A 19,940-nucleotide genomic window follows, 5' to 3' on the forward strand; every position below is an offset into this window, starting at 1 on the left:
TTAATTAGAATTTTGAGGATAGGATGATCAATGGTGAGAAGCAAGCTGGCATCTTATGGCGCTAGGTATTCTGTCAGAGAGGAAGAACTTACGCAATATGTGCATTGTAATTGTATATATATTAAATATTTTTTGTAAGTTACAATTAATTATCAAAGCCCCACTTGGGCGCACCATTTTGTGCATTGGGTGGGGAGTAGCAACAAGTGGCCAACTTTTTAAGTCACTCTTCACTTTAGTTAGGAAAGTTGAACTTTCTATGTTGATTCACTTTTTATTAAATTAATTATTAGTTTATAAAATTAAAATATAATATTTGGAAAAGAAATAAGGCTAATATGAATCGGTAATTTCTTTTTTTCAAAGAATTAAACTAATATATTGTTAATAACAACAATAGTTATAGTGTATTTTCAAGCTTAAAACTTCACCTAAGATCGACACTCTAAACACTAGAAGAATTATAGTAACATGATGACATAAAAAATATGACATATATGATCTACATCCCATGCCCTTAATAGACAGGGCAAGAAGACTTAGGAAACCACCAATGGTTTCTCACAGACCATCAACAAAAATGTAACAACTGCCATTAGTTGCTACTAATTTTTTCTTTTCTTTATTTCATAAGTACCAAATTAATCGACCAAGCTTCTTGTTCTAACTTAGAAGTGTAGACTTCATAATTTCTTCATTCACCATAGACGAGACAACTCTACACCACCACCTATGCTTGTGCTCAAAGGTGGTAAGATCTTGAGATCAAAATCTCCATTAGACCTAGATCTACGTCTCAAGGGTTCATTCTAGATGACCCTGCTTGCATATTCCTTCGAGGGATAGTTTGCCCTTGAAGTTTAGAGGAATTTCACCCTCTCCTCTTTTATGAGTTCTTTGATCTCTCTTTGATCTAGATCTATTTATTAAAATTAGCACAACAATAATAAAGAAATTTCTAATTGTCTTCAAATAATATACATACATACACAATTACATAGGGGGTCATATCCTTCCAAATAATACCGAATTCTATAGAGAGTGACTTGAGCACACATCACATATACACAAGACGACTAGCTCATTCATGTTACAAATACACTATGAGTAGCTCCAACATACATCACATGTACACAATGACTAGCTCCAATATACATCACATATATTTAGTGATTAGCATTTACATAGTGAGAGATTGAAACATCCACAATGGATAACTATCACTTGCTCATAGTGCATCCCAAATAAACATAATGTTGGTGCATTGTGCACTACATCGTGGGTCACATCATTTTCCTTGGTCTTCTGCACCAACATGAGCAAGTGGGAACATGATTCAATGCATCCCATGCTACATCAAGTCTCTATCCTCATCCTAACAAGGTCAAGTATACCATTTTCACATCAAGACATGCTAATTATATAATGTGATTGGTCTAATTATTACCTACCTATTCTTCATTAGAAACTCTCTTCCCTACAGTCCATCGACATCCATCACCAACATGCAACTAGCCTCGAGGCCTACATGCTACTGGAAAAATATGCCCAATACCCTAGATCAATGTGAGGTATCCTTTGCCTGTAGGCAACTTGCGTTAACCATCCACTAACTAGGTGGTATGATTGACAGTGTACCGACATGGTGCACTCCTTGACTACTGTCAATCTTGAGCAGATAAGCTTATCTTATGCAAGCCATAAGATTTATTCTTCGTTGATCACCTCGAATAGAGATGACTAGTCTACGTGCTAGAGGAATACAATCCTCTGTCTATGCTCTCGTAAGAACATATCTCTATTTGTTGTCGTAAAATTCAATACATGTACATGGCTTACAACTATAACTGGACGAGAGGTTCCTAATTCAGAACACGTAGATTATAATTGAGACACGTCTAAGAGTATTTTCATAAATTCTTATAGGTCTAGGATTTAATTTCACTTGGATCCAACTCAAGATGGCCTCTACTCAATACATAAACAAACCAAGTATAAGGTGGTCTACCCTTTCAATTTATCAACTCATCATTAAAAAACACAATATATATTAAATATGAGTTATAAGGCATTCTTAACTCTTCCATAATCTTCTAATGCCTTTTCAGCCTCATTTGAAGCCTACTAAAGAGGAAAGTCAACACATTAGGAACAACCCTATACCTTGGAGTTATCCGCCCTAGTCCCTTCCCTTGCGGACTTGAGGTCACATGGGCATCCTTCACCCAAGCACCACCTATGTTCCCAATTTCAAATGGTTCAAAGGCACACATATTTCTCTCGATGTGGTCTCTTTGAAGGACCTTCACACTAGTTTTCTCATAAACAAGATTTCATTATTCAATAACACAACACTAGATGAAACATCATAACTTAGTCCCTATTTTACTACCCCATACTACAACACTTCACTTTAAAGATACTGAGGTTTTTGACTCAAGTCCTTTTATTATTATTCATAAACCAATTTGAATGTCCCTAGATTGGTTTTATCAACCTAAGGGCTAAACTTATTAATTAACCTAAAACTGACATAGTCCCCACAACCCCTAAGAAGACTTCCATCGAAAATTCACATAATATATTTAATTGAGAGGTTCTTCTACCTTTGGAGTCAATATATATCTTGTAGTCATATAAAGTCTTTCCCCCAATATCCAAATACCATTGTAAATTTATATAGGTTATATTATCATTACCCTAAATGAGGATAAAATGGCATTAAAGTAACTTAATTCACCTATTGCCCACTACTATAGAATTTCCCCAAATGACCCATTAACACATGTATCTTGGAATATTCTCAATATAACCCTATCTCTAATATCTTCAATATTACAAGTATCCAAAACTTCACGGGTCTTACAACATAAGTGAAGCCTTGCCTTAGTCATTAATCCTACCCAATAATCGATCACCCAACACAAACATTAGTACCCCTTTTATTTGAATTAATAAAGGACTCATATTTTAATTAATTTATTAAAATGCATATGGAAGTCCTATAATGCATAATATAATGAGACACACTAAAATGAGTGCTAACTAAGCATGGAATTGGACACCCTAATTAAAGGTGTACAATTTACAACACTACAATAAGAAAACCTAAAAAATAATTGAAGAAACACTATGAAAATTCTCATAGAGTATAATCAACATCACTATTATGAACAAACCATCCATGAAACCCCAATGCTATAAAAAGACATAAGTTGGATAACCCCCCATCTATAGAAGAACCAAAACTTGAGAACATACCTCACAAAATGGCTCCCTATATTCCTAGGTGTGAATCATATAGTTTCCATATTTTCCATATCAAATAGGTAGCATCAAAGAGATAGAGAGCTCTAACCATCCATTAAGAGTGATTCACCATTGAATTCCTTAAAACTAAATACAAATATTTTTTGAAAGAGTGCATGTTCTACATGCCATAAAATTTGACAAGATACAAAACTATATGATAAACCAATTGAGTCAAATTAATTAAGAGAAATATAATGTTTAACATAATTTGAGTCCATATGTCAATTGCTAGCTCAAATGAAATTATTAAAACCCACAAGGCTTACCTTTAACTTTGTATTATTAGGTATTAGTCTATAGATAAATGTCATAATATTTTTATAGTAGTTTTTGTTAATGGATCTTCCTCATATTCTTGAAACTGAAAGCTTAAACAATTTTTTAATTGCACTAGTCATCTTAGATGGTCATCCTCCCTATATCAAAAACATGAAATCTCTAAAAATTATAAAAAAATAAACAAAATAAATATCACTCACTACGATTAATATTTGGAAGAATTAAATTTCACCTATTTATCTAGTTAAAAAATAGCAATTAAAAGACCAAACAATATGTACTACTTGGTTTTAACATTCGAAGAAAATATCTCGATGGCTCTCTTGCTTCTCCCCAACGACTCTCCCGCCTCTCTCGATTTGAACGCTACTGTCGGTGCCTCTGGTTCGACGGTGATTTCTACTTCTACGATGTTATCTGATGCGGATGTCTGTGGCGTTCCCTCATCTTCGGACTCCCCCCCCCCTTCCTTCTCGCATGGGGGCTTCTACTCCTGTGATTCACGGTTTGTTTGATGTTGTTGCTGTTGTTTGGTCTGATTCTCCTCAGGTGGTGGTTGCTGAGTTCCCCATGTTCCCCATGGGGTTTTGCCTGGTGCAACACCCACACCCCCCGGTTCTCCAGCTATGGGCACTACTACTGGCGGCTCTCTGGCTTCTGGGGATGCGGCTTTGCCAACTGCTACTGATGTTGTTGGTTCTTTGCCCAAACCTGTTGGCAAGCATAGCTTTACTTGTGTGGCCAAATCTTCCACACAAACCTCGAAGGGGGTCCTTCCTCTTCCATATGTTAAATCCTCCCCTGTGGTGGTTTGTGGACAGGATGTCATGGACAACATTGGGTTCTACCAATGTTGTGCTCTTGTGTGTAGATTCTATGGGCTTTGGCCTTCTCTATTGGACCTTCATCACTGGGTAAGTGACTCTTGGCGGCCTTTGGTTGCTCACAATATTGAGCTTTTCCCCTGTGCTAAAGGCTTTTTTATTGCTCCCTTCACTTCTTCCGCTAATTGGGATTTGGTTTTGGGCATGCTGTGGGCTTGGGGAGTGCACTCCCTCTCGGTTAAGCCTTGGACAAATTCTTTTAACCCTCTCACTGATCCACTTAATGTGCATCCAGTTTGGGTTAGACTCGTCAATCACCCTCTTCATTTTTGGGAGTACTCTTGTTATGAGGCTATTGGTAACTCTATTGGCCATTTCTTGAAGGTCGATGAAGCTACGTCCTCAATGGACCACACTACCTTTGTCTGCATTCTTGTGGGCATTGACATCTCCTTTCCTCTCCGGAGAGATGTGATTCTTATGGTGGGGGATAGGCCTTGGTCACAATTGCTGGATTTTGAGGGCCTCCCCTTCTGCTGTAGGAGATGCTTCTCTATGGGTTATCTTGCTTTAGATTACTCTATTTCATGACACAAAGGTGTTTCTACCTAGTGGAAGAATGCTACTGCTGATCACTTAATAGTCAATGCTCTTGACTCTGCATCTGTTGGCTCCTCTCATGAGGATGATGTCGATGTCGTGCTCCTCATGACTACTGATGCTCCTGTTGCTCCCCTTGTGGCCTCATCTCCTGAGGTCCCCTCTTCTGCTTCTCCCGTTCTGCAACCATGATCCCTTGTTGTTGGATCTGCTTTGTTGTTGTTGTTTTGTCGCAACTTGTTGCTGCTCTACAACAACCTCCTGTTATTTTGTTGCAACACTCTGTGGACACCTCTGTTTGTAACCCTGCGGGGTCCATTTCAGTTGATCTCTCTTTTGATGGACCTAATGACAACATTGCCTGGACTGTGGTTGCTCGCAAGCGGAAGGGGAAGTCTTCTCCCCTGCCCCAAACACCCCCCCGTTGGGGTTTGGGTGGCTCTGCCCCCCCTTGAGTGGGGTCCTTTTTGTTCTCCGATTGGATAGGATTCCTTGCCTATCCGACTATGTTTGATTCTAACTGGCTTTGGGTTTTTGTTCTTTTTGCCAACATCATCTCTCTTGAAGTAGTTGTTGTCTATTGATAGTTTTTGACTATATTAAGGGTTAGCGCCCTAGTTATCATTGTTTTACTAATAAAAAACAGACCAAACAATATATGTTAAGAATAAAAAAATAGTTTTAAATGATAAACTTCCTTGCCCACCATTCCTTTCTTAAATAGGACCTATATTATGTGTATATAGTTATTAAAAAAATAATCATTTTTTAATAAAAATTTATAATAAGAAAAATATTCCATAACGATGTTCATATAAATGATAAGGGAAGAATATCATTACAATTATTGAATGGTTGTCATTTATAGATAAAAGTGGCCCCATGCATCTATTCACCAAAAGAACACTTTTTTTATACAAATTTTAAAATTTGCTTAAGATATTTTAAAAAACCTTAAATACACATTATAACCATCCAAAGAAATGTTTAATTATAAGAAATTCCAAAGGATTTTCAAATATTTATATGCCTATTTCCAAGGAAGTGATTTCCAATGTTGCATGAATTCCATGTTCAAAGTTGAAAAAGCAATTTGTAGAAAAACAAAAACTGTCTAGAGCTTCCTGTAAGCGGATCGAAATCAGTGTTCAGGCAGCAGAGAGTTGCAGAATTTGTAGTGGTAGTATGTTATCTCTTTGAATGGTGCAGGGCAAATAACTGGATTTTGGTAACACTGTTGAAATGGAATGGGAAGAAATGATTTGGAGGTGGAAAGAAGAGAGGAGGTAAAACGATTATTACAGATGTGGAGGATGGCTGTACAGTCATATTAATCCCACACGTAAGAAACGTAAGATGAGGGGAAGAGAGGGCTGAAAGAAATAGGTAAGGGAAGTGACTTGCAAATCATACCTTTCTCGGCCTTTTGGCTAAGATCAAGTGTAGTATCTGTTCTTATCAGTTTAATATCTGATACGTGGTTCAATGAACCACACGATATTAAATTAATTTTTTCAGGGGGAAAAGTCCAAAAGATAGCTTGCTATCAGGACCTTCGAGCGTCGCTTCTGTATTGCACTACAGCAGAAGCCTGGCGCACCCCACACCCAAAGCAATCAACAAATTAAATTTATTCATTCTGTATTCAAAAGTTAAATTGTTCTGTAGTTGAAATTTATTTCATTTATTGACAAAAATATATAAGTATATTTTTATTTTGCTTTTGTTTTGCATTGAATCATCAATTTTATCTTCAGCTATAGCTTTTTTAAGTAATTCATGTGCTTTTTCAATTGTCGTTGTAATCTAATTCCATATTATTGTTGTGAATTTATTCAGACTAAAAAAATGCATTGTAATGCAGACTTATGCTTAAATAGAAGGTTTGTACTTGTGAGGCGTTGATGGGGTTGTTGATGGGGTTGTTAGATCTGATTAACAATTTCAAGTAAAGATTTTGTTTGTGGTGACATATATTTATCTATTTGTGGAATTATTATGAAATTAATTTGATTATTTTGAATTTGAGTATTCCTAACATAAATTAATATCAATATTGAAACTAAGAAAGCAAGTGTATGGTAGTTTAAAAATAAAAAATGAAAAATTGAAAATGATTGTTTTCTCTAATGGTAATGCAGGAGTCAATATATTAGAACATTTATAGATCTCAACCTTATAATTTTTTTGTGAGAGAAATCGTCAACTTTATCTTGTACACAATCCTTCAAATTTTAACTTCTATCAGAAATATTCTTCTTTATATTGTTCCTTGTGTTCTTTTTAAAAGCCATCTTTATCTTTCTTGTAATCTTATTTATGATTCATTATCTTCTTGGAATTTATTATTAAATTATTTCTCATGTGCTTAATTTTCATAGTTGTAATCTTATTTTTAATTGTTATCTTATTTATTTCCTAATTATAACATTTTAGTAGAATTAATTGATAGAATTTTTTTTTAAGTAGAATTAGCATAATAGGTCTCAAAGAATTAGTCAGATAAAATTTTCTTAACAATTTCAAAAAGGTAATTGCTTCCATCATCACTAACAATATGTGTAACCTAATCATTAGCTTACTAGAGAAAGGACCTACTAGTTGAACATATTCCAATGGATGCATAACATTTGTTAATTTAATGCCTAATATGTTTTACAACATTGTACCAATAGTTGTGACTTTAAAGTTGTTTTTGATTTAAAAAAACAACGTTAACTAGGGCGTTGACCCTTAACAAAAAACAACATCAAGAGAGATGATGTTGGAAGAGAACCACAACCCAAAGGCAAAAATGAACAAACACGTGAACCTAACCAACCAGGGAACAAACCCCACTCAAGGCGAGGGCAGGCCACCCAAACCCCCATGAGGGGGGGGTATGGAGCAAGGGAGAAGATTTCCCCTTATGCCTGCAAGCAACCACAACAACAGGTTGTGACAGAACAACAGAAGTAGAAGCAGATCCAGGGGGTGACTTTAAAATTGTTATTGACGATGATGACTACCCATAATTGAATGAAATGTATCCCTTAGATGAAACAACGAATTATGTGATGCCACATCGGTCTCACTTTTTTTTGGGCTATTTTGAACACCTTGGCAAAAAACATATTAATGTGGCATCATATTTGATGATGTGGCCCTAAAACCTTAGTTATAAGGAAGAGATTTGTCAAGTAAGCTGCTGTAAACAAACTGGAAGTGATTCAAAATTTTCAAATAAAATTTTATGAAGTGCCAAGTTAAAGTGCTCAACTACTAGATCTTCTTTCATAAATTGTAAAAATAATTTCAAACTAGAAACATGCATATAGAGAGTTGTATTATATTATTAAACAAGAACGGATCCATTCCTAAAAGTTCTGTAACTTTGCTCTGATCGTGGGGATGCCACCTTCAAAACCGATTCGCCCCCAAAGTCTTTGCCAACTGCCAACTGAACAAGACCACCTCAAAACCATCTCAATCAACTATCACCCTCCTCTATATGCAGACCTACTTAGAAGGATATATTTAACCTATCTTTAATGCCTGCAAATCAAGCTTTCCAGGACTAGTTTTGAATAACAGACATGTCTATCACTCTACATGACATAACCATCAGATAAAAATTGCCTCAACACTTTGACATTAAAGTTGGGGACCCAAAGAACAACACAGTTTCACCCCCTTTGCTGGTTACCAACATCACCCGAACAAAATTCTTCTCCATTAGCTGCCAAATTGGCAAGACTATCTGCCTCCTTCAAGACATGATTGATGAAGACGGGATTAAATTTGTTGTAGATCCCCAATGCTGCATCTAACAAGGCCTGTAATTGCCCGCAAAGAGTGCTCCCTTTCCTTTCCTTGTCGCATTAATTACTAAGAGAGAATCGCCTTCTACTTCCACTTTATCCCAATGCAAACTTTTACATTTTCTTAGACCCATGATTAACGCTTGAAATTCTTCTCATTATTGGAACCTTTAGAAAGGGGTTTTTGCCATGAGAATAATTTTCGCTTTCCAATTCTTAATTAAGCACCTTGCTCCCAAAATGTGTGGAGTTCCCATGAAAGTTCATTTGGAACCACCCATCTTATGGTACCTTCCAAACTACCTTCTTTCTTAATTTGAGGAATCTTCAATCCAAATGACACTTTTCCCACCTATCGTGTGGCACCTTCCAAACTACCTCCTTTTACCTCCTTTCTTTATTTGAGGAAGCTTCAATCCAAACCACACTTTTCTCCTTTCAACATCAGATACAATGAAGGATGAATCTCTAAGATTCATCTCCCTTAGTCTACTATTAACCACCTCAACTATCCCAACCTCTACTTTACTCAAAAAGGATGACAACCCCATCTTCTATCCATGATAAATTCTCCTATTTCTTTCCTTCCAAAATTCCCATAACAAAATTATCCATAAGCTTGAGTACAATGCCTTCCTATGTAGAACTAGCCACTATTTGAAGGTCTAAAATGTCGTTCAAAAGTCCTCCAACCCATCCAAGTCTTGCCCAAAGTCAATGCTAATAAATTTCTTCATTGTTTTTACATGTTAGACATCTAGATGGACAACTTAAACCCATACTCCTAAAATTTTCCAATGTCAAAATTTTCTTTTGCAAAGCTGCCCAAGTAAAGGTTCTAGCTTTGGATGAACAAAGCTCATTCCAACAAAGTTTGACAGGTAATTTTGACCCTTCAAGGTCCCTATATATCTCCAAACACCTATACATGTCTTTCACATTGTATTGACCCATCTTTGAACCATTCTTCAAAATGATATTCACCTAAATTTTGACAAATGATTTGATATGCCTATACTCAAAATTCAAAGATGATTCAAGAATAAGAATTGTACTAATTTAAATCTAATTTCTAAACTATGTTTTTTCAAAACTAGTGAACTTTAATTGAGTTAAACATTTACTTTTTTAAGAAGTACTCATATTTTTCAATGAAATATATTAGATATATATGGATGTATTCTCCTCCTTATGGTTTCATTTAGTATTTTTGAAAGTCATTTGATGAAAAGTTAGATATTATCACATAGATTATTATGTATGTTATTTTTTTATTAAATTTTGAAGTGGACAAGGCATGCCTCAATAAATTATCATAAAAATTAAAATTAAATATTTTTAAAATGTGTATATTATCACATAGTTTGTTATGTGTATTATTTATAGCACATGAATATATTAAAAAGAAATAAATATTACAAACTTAATTAGTTCAACTATAAATAAATTACATAGTTAGAAAGATAACTAGCTTAATGTTTTAATAATATTTTTATAAAACGTTATGACAAAATGTATAATTCTAATCGCAGTGGTTTACCAACCTTTATATATTAATTTTAATAACTTTATGTCCCTATCTCCATGCACATAGCTAGAGGTATCTAAGGATGATACATCATGTAAAATTATAGAGGAGTCCTAGTATTGTCTAACATGTTGCCCCTAGAGGTTGAAATATTGATAATCATCATGTAAACTACCTATAGAGATACAAAAAAAGATAGCGGTAGAGTCATTGTCTAAAGAATAAAATGAAGCAATATAAACATGAAAATAATATCAAAATTTTATAATGCTTGCCAAATTATTTTTTTCTCAATTATGCATGCGTACATTTTTTATCATCATGCATGTACTTATAATGTGAATAAGCAAAACAAAATTTCAAAGAATTATCTTCGTATCCATGAAATTCAAACATCATATTTACTATAATGATATGATAATTATTAATAGTATCAAACAATTCTTCAATAGATAATGAATTGCTAAAAGTATGCATTGGAATATGAAAAGGTTAGACGATGAGAATCATGAGTTGTATGAAGGATATCATTATCACCACAAATGGAACACCATGAGTAATCAAAAAAAGGTGAAGCATCTTCTTTGGGGTGTCATACCTAAATACATCAATATAACAGAGGGATGTATTTAAGCTAAATCACTAACATACAAAGTTTTCACCATCTTGGATCATATGGGAAAATGCAGTGGGTTTATTAACAATAGATGAGAATAGACTTACAAGATTCATAAAAAATGTTCAAATTAAAATGGCTCGATAATAATAAAATATAACAATGAAAGAATAAATGACTGATTTAGAAATTTATGTTTTTTCCAACCTTAAAATGATAGCATGGAATTTATAGGCTCGCCAAAATGTAAAAAAATGTATTAGTCGTTTTAAAACATGAAAATGTAGTTTAGTGTATATAATTGAAGGCCAAAATTGTAGGAGCAGAGTTTTTGAATAATTATGACAAACCTAAATATAAGACCAAGCTCAAATGTCTAAACCTAACCAAGTATTTGTTCCTATGAGGGGATAAATATTTAATTGCAAGAAACTAGGTATTTGGTACCTATTATTAATCTACTACTAAAAAATACCTATACAAAGCTTTTGCATAGGACTAGATATCTAGGCACAATTTATTATTAGTAGGACTAGCTTTTTTATCTTGACCAAATGTCTAATATAGGTAAATTTCCAATCCTTCTCATAGGAACATGTCCTTGTGCCAACTTATCTAGATTGCCTCTATTAATAGGTGGAACAAACTCACTTTATGTGCATATATTTGTGTATGAGAACTTTGTTGTGCTGAAAATAAGGGTTGTGGATTGTCTTAGACAAAATTTTGATGACCTTAAATACACACATGTTCATAATGATTATGTATACATAATTTTCTATTTGACTCTTGCCAATTAAATTATAAAACATGATTTCCATGTGCGCACCTTGATTTTTCTCAATAATGCTTGATAATTCAGTCTTATAATGCTCTTGATATTATAGGGGAAGGGGTCCATTACCGTTCACTGGATTTTGCTAATTAAAAGTCCATTAAAAAATTATGGAGTGGACCAATAGTGAAAAAGGGTTAACAATTAAACTAATTTTCGTAGTGCATGATTATTGGGGCATGTGTGCATAAGTATTGGATCAATTGAGTAAATTTTGTGGTTGTCAAAGTGAATGGTTAACTGGGCAATAGGAAATATGTATGGGATGCCAACTTTTTGACTCTTACACACATAACGAATCCCACAACATTCATCGTAATTACCTAGAAGCTGGAAAACAATAACTATAAGCACTTAAGTTATATACGAATACAACAAAAAATGTCAAAATCTAATGTACTATTCGGAAACTTAAGATATGCGAAATTTCGTACCCTTCCCTTACTCTAATATCAATACATTAAAAAATCTAAAATTGGCATTATATTATTTAAAGAAAATAATCAATGTCTAAATCAGTAGGTCAACTCTATAACCTGTCTTCTACGTATTCAAAAGAAAAATGTAGCCCTTCTTTATATAATATGGACCACAGTGGGCGATCGACCCCGCCACATTCAAAATAAAAAATGCATTTTCTAAGGTCTTCAATGCACACCCAAATACGTTGTACTAATCTTTTATCCTCCCTCTAGGTATAATATTCTCTACATAAATTAATTGTGCCAATTGCACACTGTGACGTTGACCCATATGTGTACGAAGCAATATAAGCATGAAAAATATCAAAATCTTATAATGATTGCCAAATTATTTTTTTCTCAATTATGGATGCAAATTTTTTTATCATGCATGTGCTTACAATATGAATAAACAAAGCAAAAATTTAAAGAAGTATGTTCATATTCATGAAATTCAAATATTATATTTACTCTAATGATATGATCATTATGAATGGTATGAACCAATCTTTCAATAGATAATGAATTGATAAAAGTATGCATGGGGAGTATCAAAGGGTGTAGAGGAAGAGAATCATGAGTTGTATAAAATATATCTTTAACACCACAAATGAAACATCATGAGCAATCAAAAGAGGTGAATCATCACCCTAGGGATGTCATATCTAAATATATCAATATAATAGAAGGATATGCTTAGAGCTAAATCACTAACATACAAAGTTTTCACTATCTTGGATCATATGGGAAAATGCAATGAGTTTACTAAGAATAGATGAGAATAGAAAATGTCCAAACTATAATGGTTTGATATTCACAAAATATAACAATGAAAGAATAAATGATAGACTTAGAAATTAATAATTTTTCTACCTTAAAATGATAGGCATGGAAGTTATAGGCTCACCAAAATGTAAAGAAATATATTACTCACCTTACAACATGAAAATGTAGTTTACTGTAGAAGTTGAGAGCTTAAAGTGTGGGAGAAAAGTTTTTGAATAATTGTGAAAAATCAAAATACATGATCAAACTCAAATGTCTAAGACTAACCAAATATTTATTTCTTAATAGATATTTGAGGGACTAAGGGTGGGGTCTTATGGAGGGGGGCTTCCTAAAAAATAGAGCTCGAGCTGCTGAGCTTTTTTAGGAATATTTTAAAGCTCGCGGTCCCATGAATTTTGTTTTGCACTTCACCTTAAAATTTCAGCTTCTAAATTTAAGGATGTCATGAATTTTGTAGTGTAGATTAACTTAAGTTTAAACTCCTAAATTTAAGGAAATTGGTAGTTAATAAATTTAGTTTTTTTTCTAAAATATATGTAATTGACAAATGGCATAATACATTTTAGAAACTAGGTATTTGTTCCTAATACATTTTAGTTTTTTTTCTAAAAAATTCATGAGACTGCCTCTTCCTTAAAAATAGAACTTAAGCACCTTCCATGAGACCCCTGCATAAATATTTGGTTGCAAAAAACTAGGTATTTGCTCCTATTATTTATCTACTACTAAAACAAAACCTACAGAAAGCTTTTGCATAAGACTAGATGTCTAGGCACAATGCATTCTTACTAGGACTAGGCATTTTATCTTGATCAAATATCTAATCTAGGCAGATGTTCAATTCTTCTCATAGGAAATAGGCAAAAGTTTGATGGCCTTGAATATGCACAACATGTAATAATTATATATGCAAAAGTTTGATTCTTGCTAATTAAATAAATACGTGTGCTTTCCATGTGTGCACCTTGATTGTTGTCAATGATGATTGATTCTTCAATCTAACAATGACCTAGGAGATGTCTATAAATGCACATCCTTAGTTATTCAACATGAGGTATCTGGTGTGCAAGTCAGATAAATAATGATTATTCAAAGGGTACTTTTCATCGCCTGTGTCTTACTCGCATTCGAAAGAAAAATGCAGCCTTCTTTATAGATTATGGACCACTGTGGGAGATCATCCCCGCCGTATTCACAATTAAAATTGCATTTTCTAAGGATTTCAACGCATGCCCATATGCCTTGTACTAATCTTTTATCCTCCCTCTCTATGGGTATGATTTTCTCTACATAAATTAATTGTGCCAGTGACAGTCTCTGACGTTGACCCATATGTGAGCTTAATCCACAAAAATGATTTTATCCATATTCACTATGATTTTAATGATGATAAATAAGTCCAAATTGCCTAAAATGTAAAAACTCAAAGTTCTGTCTCAGATGTTTTTATAAACGGAGGAGTATGATTTAGTTTTAATAATTTATAGTGCAGACAGTTCTCAGTGTTGATAGCTTTTCTTTTTTCGAGTCTCTGATAGTAAGCAGGACAATCTGTGATATCAAAAAATGAGTCAAGTTCATGCTGATTCTCCCTTGTCTCCCCATGTTTTTATTGATCATAAATTTTGTTCAAACTTGTCTACTGTCTTTACAGTTTGGAAGAAATCTCTCTTAGTAAATGGCAAAGGATTCACTGTGTTTGATTCATTGGGAAATCTGGTTTTCAGAGTGGATAATTATGCATTCAACGCCAAAAATGAAGAACTTCTTATGGATGGTGTAGGCCAGCTTCTTCTCACATTGAGGCGCAAGGTATTCTCTTACTTTCATTCGTTTATTTTTCGGTCTATTGTTTTTAGAGTTAATTTTATATGTTTTCTAATTGATATATTTTAGATAACATTCAATGATCCATCATCAAGTAGAGTATGTATAGACATTTGGGATCACATTCAGTGATCCATTCTAGTAAGAGGATAGTGAATTTACATTTTAGATCACACTCGTCCATCATCAAGAGAGGATAGTAAACTTATATTGATGGTGGAAGAGTGTGCTCCAAAATGTAAGTTCATTATCCTCTTCCTGATGATGGATAACTGAGTTTGATCCCAAACATCTATACATCCTCTTCTTGATGATGGATCATTGAATGTGATCTGAAACATTGATTAGGAAACATACACAATCAACACTAGAAATTACAATATGTCAAAAAAAAAGATGTATAGACGTTGCAGATCACACTCAGTTATCTATCATTAGGAAGAGGATAGTGAACTTAGATTTGAGATCACGCTCATCAATGGCCAGCCTTAAACCACACACACTGAGCAACATATTAAGTCTAGAATATTTAATTCAACTCTGAGAGTAACACTTCTAAGCTTAGAAGTGTAAGCTTAGCGTGTGTGATTTAAGCCATTCGCTCATTCCATTGTCAAGAAGAAGATCGTGAACCTCTTCTTGATGATGGATTTTTGACTGATCCATTAATTAAAACACATGCACTGTTGATTATGAGGTTAACTTATCTTTTTTATCACATTCAATGATCCATCATTATAAAGACGATAGTGAATTTACATTTTAGATCACACTCAATGATCTATCTTTTGAAAGAAGATAATGAATCTCTTCTTGATGATGGATCATTTAATATTATCGAAAACATTGAATAAAAATCACACAGAATTGATTTCAGAAACAATTTTTTTTATTGTTTATTTCCTGTCAATATAATTATGAAGATGACTTTTATCAGCTCATGTATCTATAATCTCTAATACGTAGATTTGATTAACAGAAATGGAGTGTTGGGAAAAGATGGGAAGCATTTAAAGGAGATCCCATGGAGTCTGAGAAGCCCACATTTAGCCTTATAAAGTCGCTGGGATTCTCAAACAAGATTACTGCCAATATATTTGCAAATGGAAGTAGAAAAACTAAGCTTGGCGATTACCAGATCAAAGGGTTGTGCAAGGCATCCTTCACAATATTCAGTGCCTCAGGAGAGATCATTGCACAGGTATTATGAGGATACAATCTTTCTTAAACTTATTAGAATGGAATGGCTTTGGAGTTTGAGAAAGTGATGGAAAGTGTTTGCAAAGTGCAGGTTAAACGAAAGGAGGCCAAATCAAATCTAATGCTGGGGAACGATATTCTGAATCTGGTTGTAGAAGCGGGAGTGGATCAAGCCTTTGTAATGGGGCTGCTTATTATCTTTCATCAGATTAGTTGATTAATAAGAATTTAGAGGAGAGAATGATCAATGGTGGCAAGCAAGCTGGCTTCTTATGGCCTGCCTCATCTGTCAAGGGGAAGCACTTAATGCAATATGTAATTTTATATATTGGTTATTTTGTATAAAGTTGCAATTCCCTATCAAAGGATAGTTAGTGCTCCATTTTGTGCATTGGGTGGAGAGTAGAAAGCCAGTTGCCAACCACTTTACTCTTAATTATTTAGTTTTTGGCACATAAATGATTATCAAATTTAAGAAAAAAAGTATAGAGTTTTTGTTAACTCATTCACACTATTACGCTTCACCCCTTCTTATCATTGTAAAATGTCTCTTGGGATTGATTAGTTTATTCATTTCACTTGCCTATCTACATCAACAATTCCATATATGTCAATGAATTATCCATATTATTAGTACCATGATAACATAAATTGTAATTAGAAGTTTCACCCAAATATATAAATACCCTCATTACAAAATTCCAATGCTCTATATTGGAGCTACAAGAAATTTGTATTGTGTGAATTCTTCATACCTACTTTTTCCAATTGGATTTAACATTAGTATAACTTCTATCCACTAATAAAATTTTGTCCGCTTGTGGTTTTCAAATGTAAGGTAAGCTTCTAAAAGAACATGCCACTTCTATTTCTTGTTGTCACATGAAATCCTTCGTACTATATTTATCATTCCCTACTTGAACGCATCACAGTATACCTAATTCAAAATATTCCATATATTGTGGGGTCAGAGCATAAATATATGTTCGTCTTAAGCCACATAAAACATGGATTGAATTATGCACCCAAGCACAAGGGTTCACTCAAACCCACATGGAAACACCTAGCACGACATAGTAGATGTGTGTTTCCACAAAGGTATGTTGTCATATGGAAACTCCTAGTCACCTATATAAGGCTAACGTTGCCCATTTATGACACTATTCATTTTCATGTTCATAAATATGATCTTGGTGAGCATATTCAAGGAAAGATTTTAATATATTTGAATACATACCTATTATATAATATGATGTCTATTATATATAATATAAAGTAAAATATATACTGTAGCATCGTAAATTGTACACCTTTATTAGTGTGCCCAATTTCACACTCTCCTAGTACCTATTTTACTACTTCCCTTTCCTCTATATATTATGGGACCTTTATTGATTTAAATTAATATTATGGGTCTTATTCCACTTTATTACATCATCACACTCTTATTTGGGCCCTTACTTCTAGGTGTGCCCTTTATCATTTATCCTTAATCCTACCCCAATTTCAACTCTCAAAGCATATTTTTCTTACCTATGCATTATGGTTTGAGTCACTGAGCTAGATTTGACATTAGATTCTCATTATCTTGCATCGCTAAATTTTTTTTAAAAAGTTGATATGACCAACTTGTTGGGATTCACCCTGGTCTCACACTTTTTTTTCTCGAATTTCGAGAGGATAATTTGGCGGTCCTATCTAATCCAAATTCTGCTTCATGCAAAAATATATCAAATCTAAGTCAACCTAATGACGATTTTAATTATGAAATCCTTATATAAGGCATTCCTCTCAATTCATTTCCATAGTCTTATCTTATGCTAACATTAGCTTCCAATTCAAAAGCAATTCTCCTTCTTCAAGAGCAGATCTGATTCAAGGAGCAACAAACTACATCTTATGTGATTTATCATGTCATTGCATCAACACATGTATGACTTATCCTAAGAAAATTGCATCACCTATTGAAGGTATAATCATCTACATTCAAACATTTCAATTCCAAGTATTGCCTCTACCCTCAAAAGGCACACTTTCGATTCCATTTCTATTTCAATTAAGGTTAATTCTAAACCTGGGGTTTGACTTAAGAGAAACCCCTATCCACGACACCCTTCTTTTAGTGTGCAGTTGACAGATTCAAGAGTTGTGAAAGCAAAAAATGATAGAGGATATAGAGAAAAATTGAACTAGCTTTTGCAAAAGTTTTAGATTCCTCTCAAGACCAGAGCACTAAAGAGGGAGCAGGGCGCTCACGAAGGACCAACGAAAATTTCCGCCCTAGTCTTGAGAATTTTTCTAGATATTTCACTAGTGGATTCAATGTGTCTTGCCATTCTCAAGAAAGACCCAACTTGCCTATGTTTGCAGTTATAGGACAAGGGTGAATCCCAGCTACCCAGTCCTAGAAAATTAGCGCAAAGCTTCTGGAACATGTTCTGATTTTATTCTTTTGCCCAAATCCCTGTTTAGGGTTTTTTAAATATATATGTTTAAGATATCTATACCAGTTTTAATACTAAAGTAGCAAAATTTCAACCTAAAATAAATATGTGTGTGAGTTCCTAAAAGAGTAGGTGCATCTAAGTGGTTGGATTATTTCGACATAGATTCAAGTTTTGTTCAAGTTGTTGTAAATTTTTTATGATCCCCACATCTTCTACAATTGATCATGGAGTGGAGGTATACTATTTATATTTTAGCAATAGCTAGCTTAGATCTTGCATTACCAAAATTTGATTTTTATTTAACCTTAGCTTCTAACATAATACCCACCCACTTAGGATATTCATAAACCCTCTTCATCTTATCTATCACTAAACTTACATCTATTGTTGCATTTAAGTAAAAATACAAAAGTTAGTTTTGTATCATTATGTATCAATCCACATATAAATGTCATAATGTTTTTATAATAGTTTGTGTTAGTGGGTCTTGACTATATCCTTGAGACTAAAAGCTTATTCATTTTTTTTTTTTTTCATTAGTCATCTTAGGTAGACATCCTTCCTATCAAAAACATAGAATCTCTTACAACTATAAAAAGGTATAGACAATATAAATACCATTTGTAATGAGAAATATTAGGAGAATTCAATCCCTCATTAATGGAAATGGGGGTTTGACACCCTAAAATCAAGGCAGGAGGCCAAATGGATGCCCTCTCAATTTGAATTATACAAATTGAATTTTGATGGAACAACTTGTGATAACCCTAGGGCCTTTGGTGCAAGATTTTTTTGTAAGAGATCAGAAAGGTTTAACTTGTGGAGAAGTCCATAGACATTGGCGAAAAGGACAAACAATGAAGCATAAATTCAAGTTGTAATTATTGGACTACAGTTGAGACTGAAACTTGGTATCTCAAAGATTGAAATTGAGGGTGATCCAACAATAGTTATAAATGTCATTCATACTAATAAATTACATAGTTAGATGTTAGAGACTTTACTTTTTGATGCAAAGGTTGAATGCTACCCTTTGATTTTCTCAAACATGCAATCTGATATTTTCTCTAACATCTACTTTGTTTTGCCTCACTAACATCCATATGTAGGGAAATGTGTTTTGTTTCTCAAGAGGATCCTGAGTATGGAACCTATGAAGGGCCTCAAATGGCTCCAATACTTCATTGTAGAGAAAAATATGGGTTAATGTTCCACAAGTGCATTGTAATATGTAAAGGACAACTAGTAATTTTTGTAGTACAGTCTTAGATAGTAGGCATCTCTATTCTATATATTCAGGAGCTTAATTTTGTCCTGCAACAAATAAGGTAAGCAAAAATCTTCATTTTGCAATTATGTGAGGTATGTAATGGTGGCAAATGTACTAGAATTTGGGAGAAGACCCTATGCCTGCAGTTTACC

General features: G+C 33.8%; 1 protein-coding gene and 1 non-coding gene across 2 annotated transcripts; both read left to right on the forward strand.

Moving 5' to 3' along the window:
* The first annotated feature begins 5,203 nt into the window (after positions 1–5,203).
* LOC131859157 (protein LURP-one-related 5-like) lies at positions 5,204–16,288 on the forward strand. The gene is made up of 4 exons (XM_059212719.1): positions 5,204–5,444; positions 14,699–14,856; positions 15,851–16,072; positions 16,163–16,288. The coding sequence occupies exons 1-4, from the start codon at positions 5,204–5,206 to the stop codon at positions 16,286–16,288; spliced, it is 747 nt and encodes a 248-aa protein (XP_059068702.1).
* On the forward strand, positions 6,425–6,620 carry LOC131859683 (U2 spliceosomal RNA). Its single transcript, XR_009359295.1, has one exon. It is a non-coding gene; the product is annotated as a U2 spliceosomal RNA (small nuclear RNA).
* Positions 16,289–19,940: the final 3,652 nt, after the last annotated feature.

Source organism: Cryptomeria japonica, chromosome 10 (assembly GCF_030272615.1).
Source record: "Cryptomeria japonica chromosome 10, Sugi_1.0, whole genome shotgun sequence".
NCBI classification, from domain to species: domain Eukaryota; kingdom Viridiplantae; phylum Streptophyta; class Pinopsida; order Cupressales; family Cupressaceae; genus Cryptomeria; species Cryptomeria japonica.

Coding starts and splice junctions, on each gene's coding strand:
- LOC131859157 (XM_059212719.1), top strand. CDS start 5,204: ATGATCCCTTGTTGTTGGATCTGCTTTGTTGTTGTTGTTTTGTCGCAA. Junction 14,857..15,850: donor TTCTCACATTGAGGCGCAAG/GTATTCTCTTAC, acceptor TTTGATTAACAG/AAATGGAGTGTTGGGAAAAG. Junction 16,073..16,162: donor CAGGAGAGATCATTGCACAG/GTATTATGAGGA, acceptor TGCAAAGTGCAG/GTTAAACGAAAGGAGGCCAA.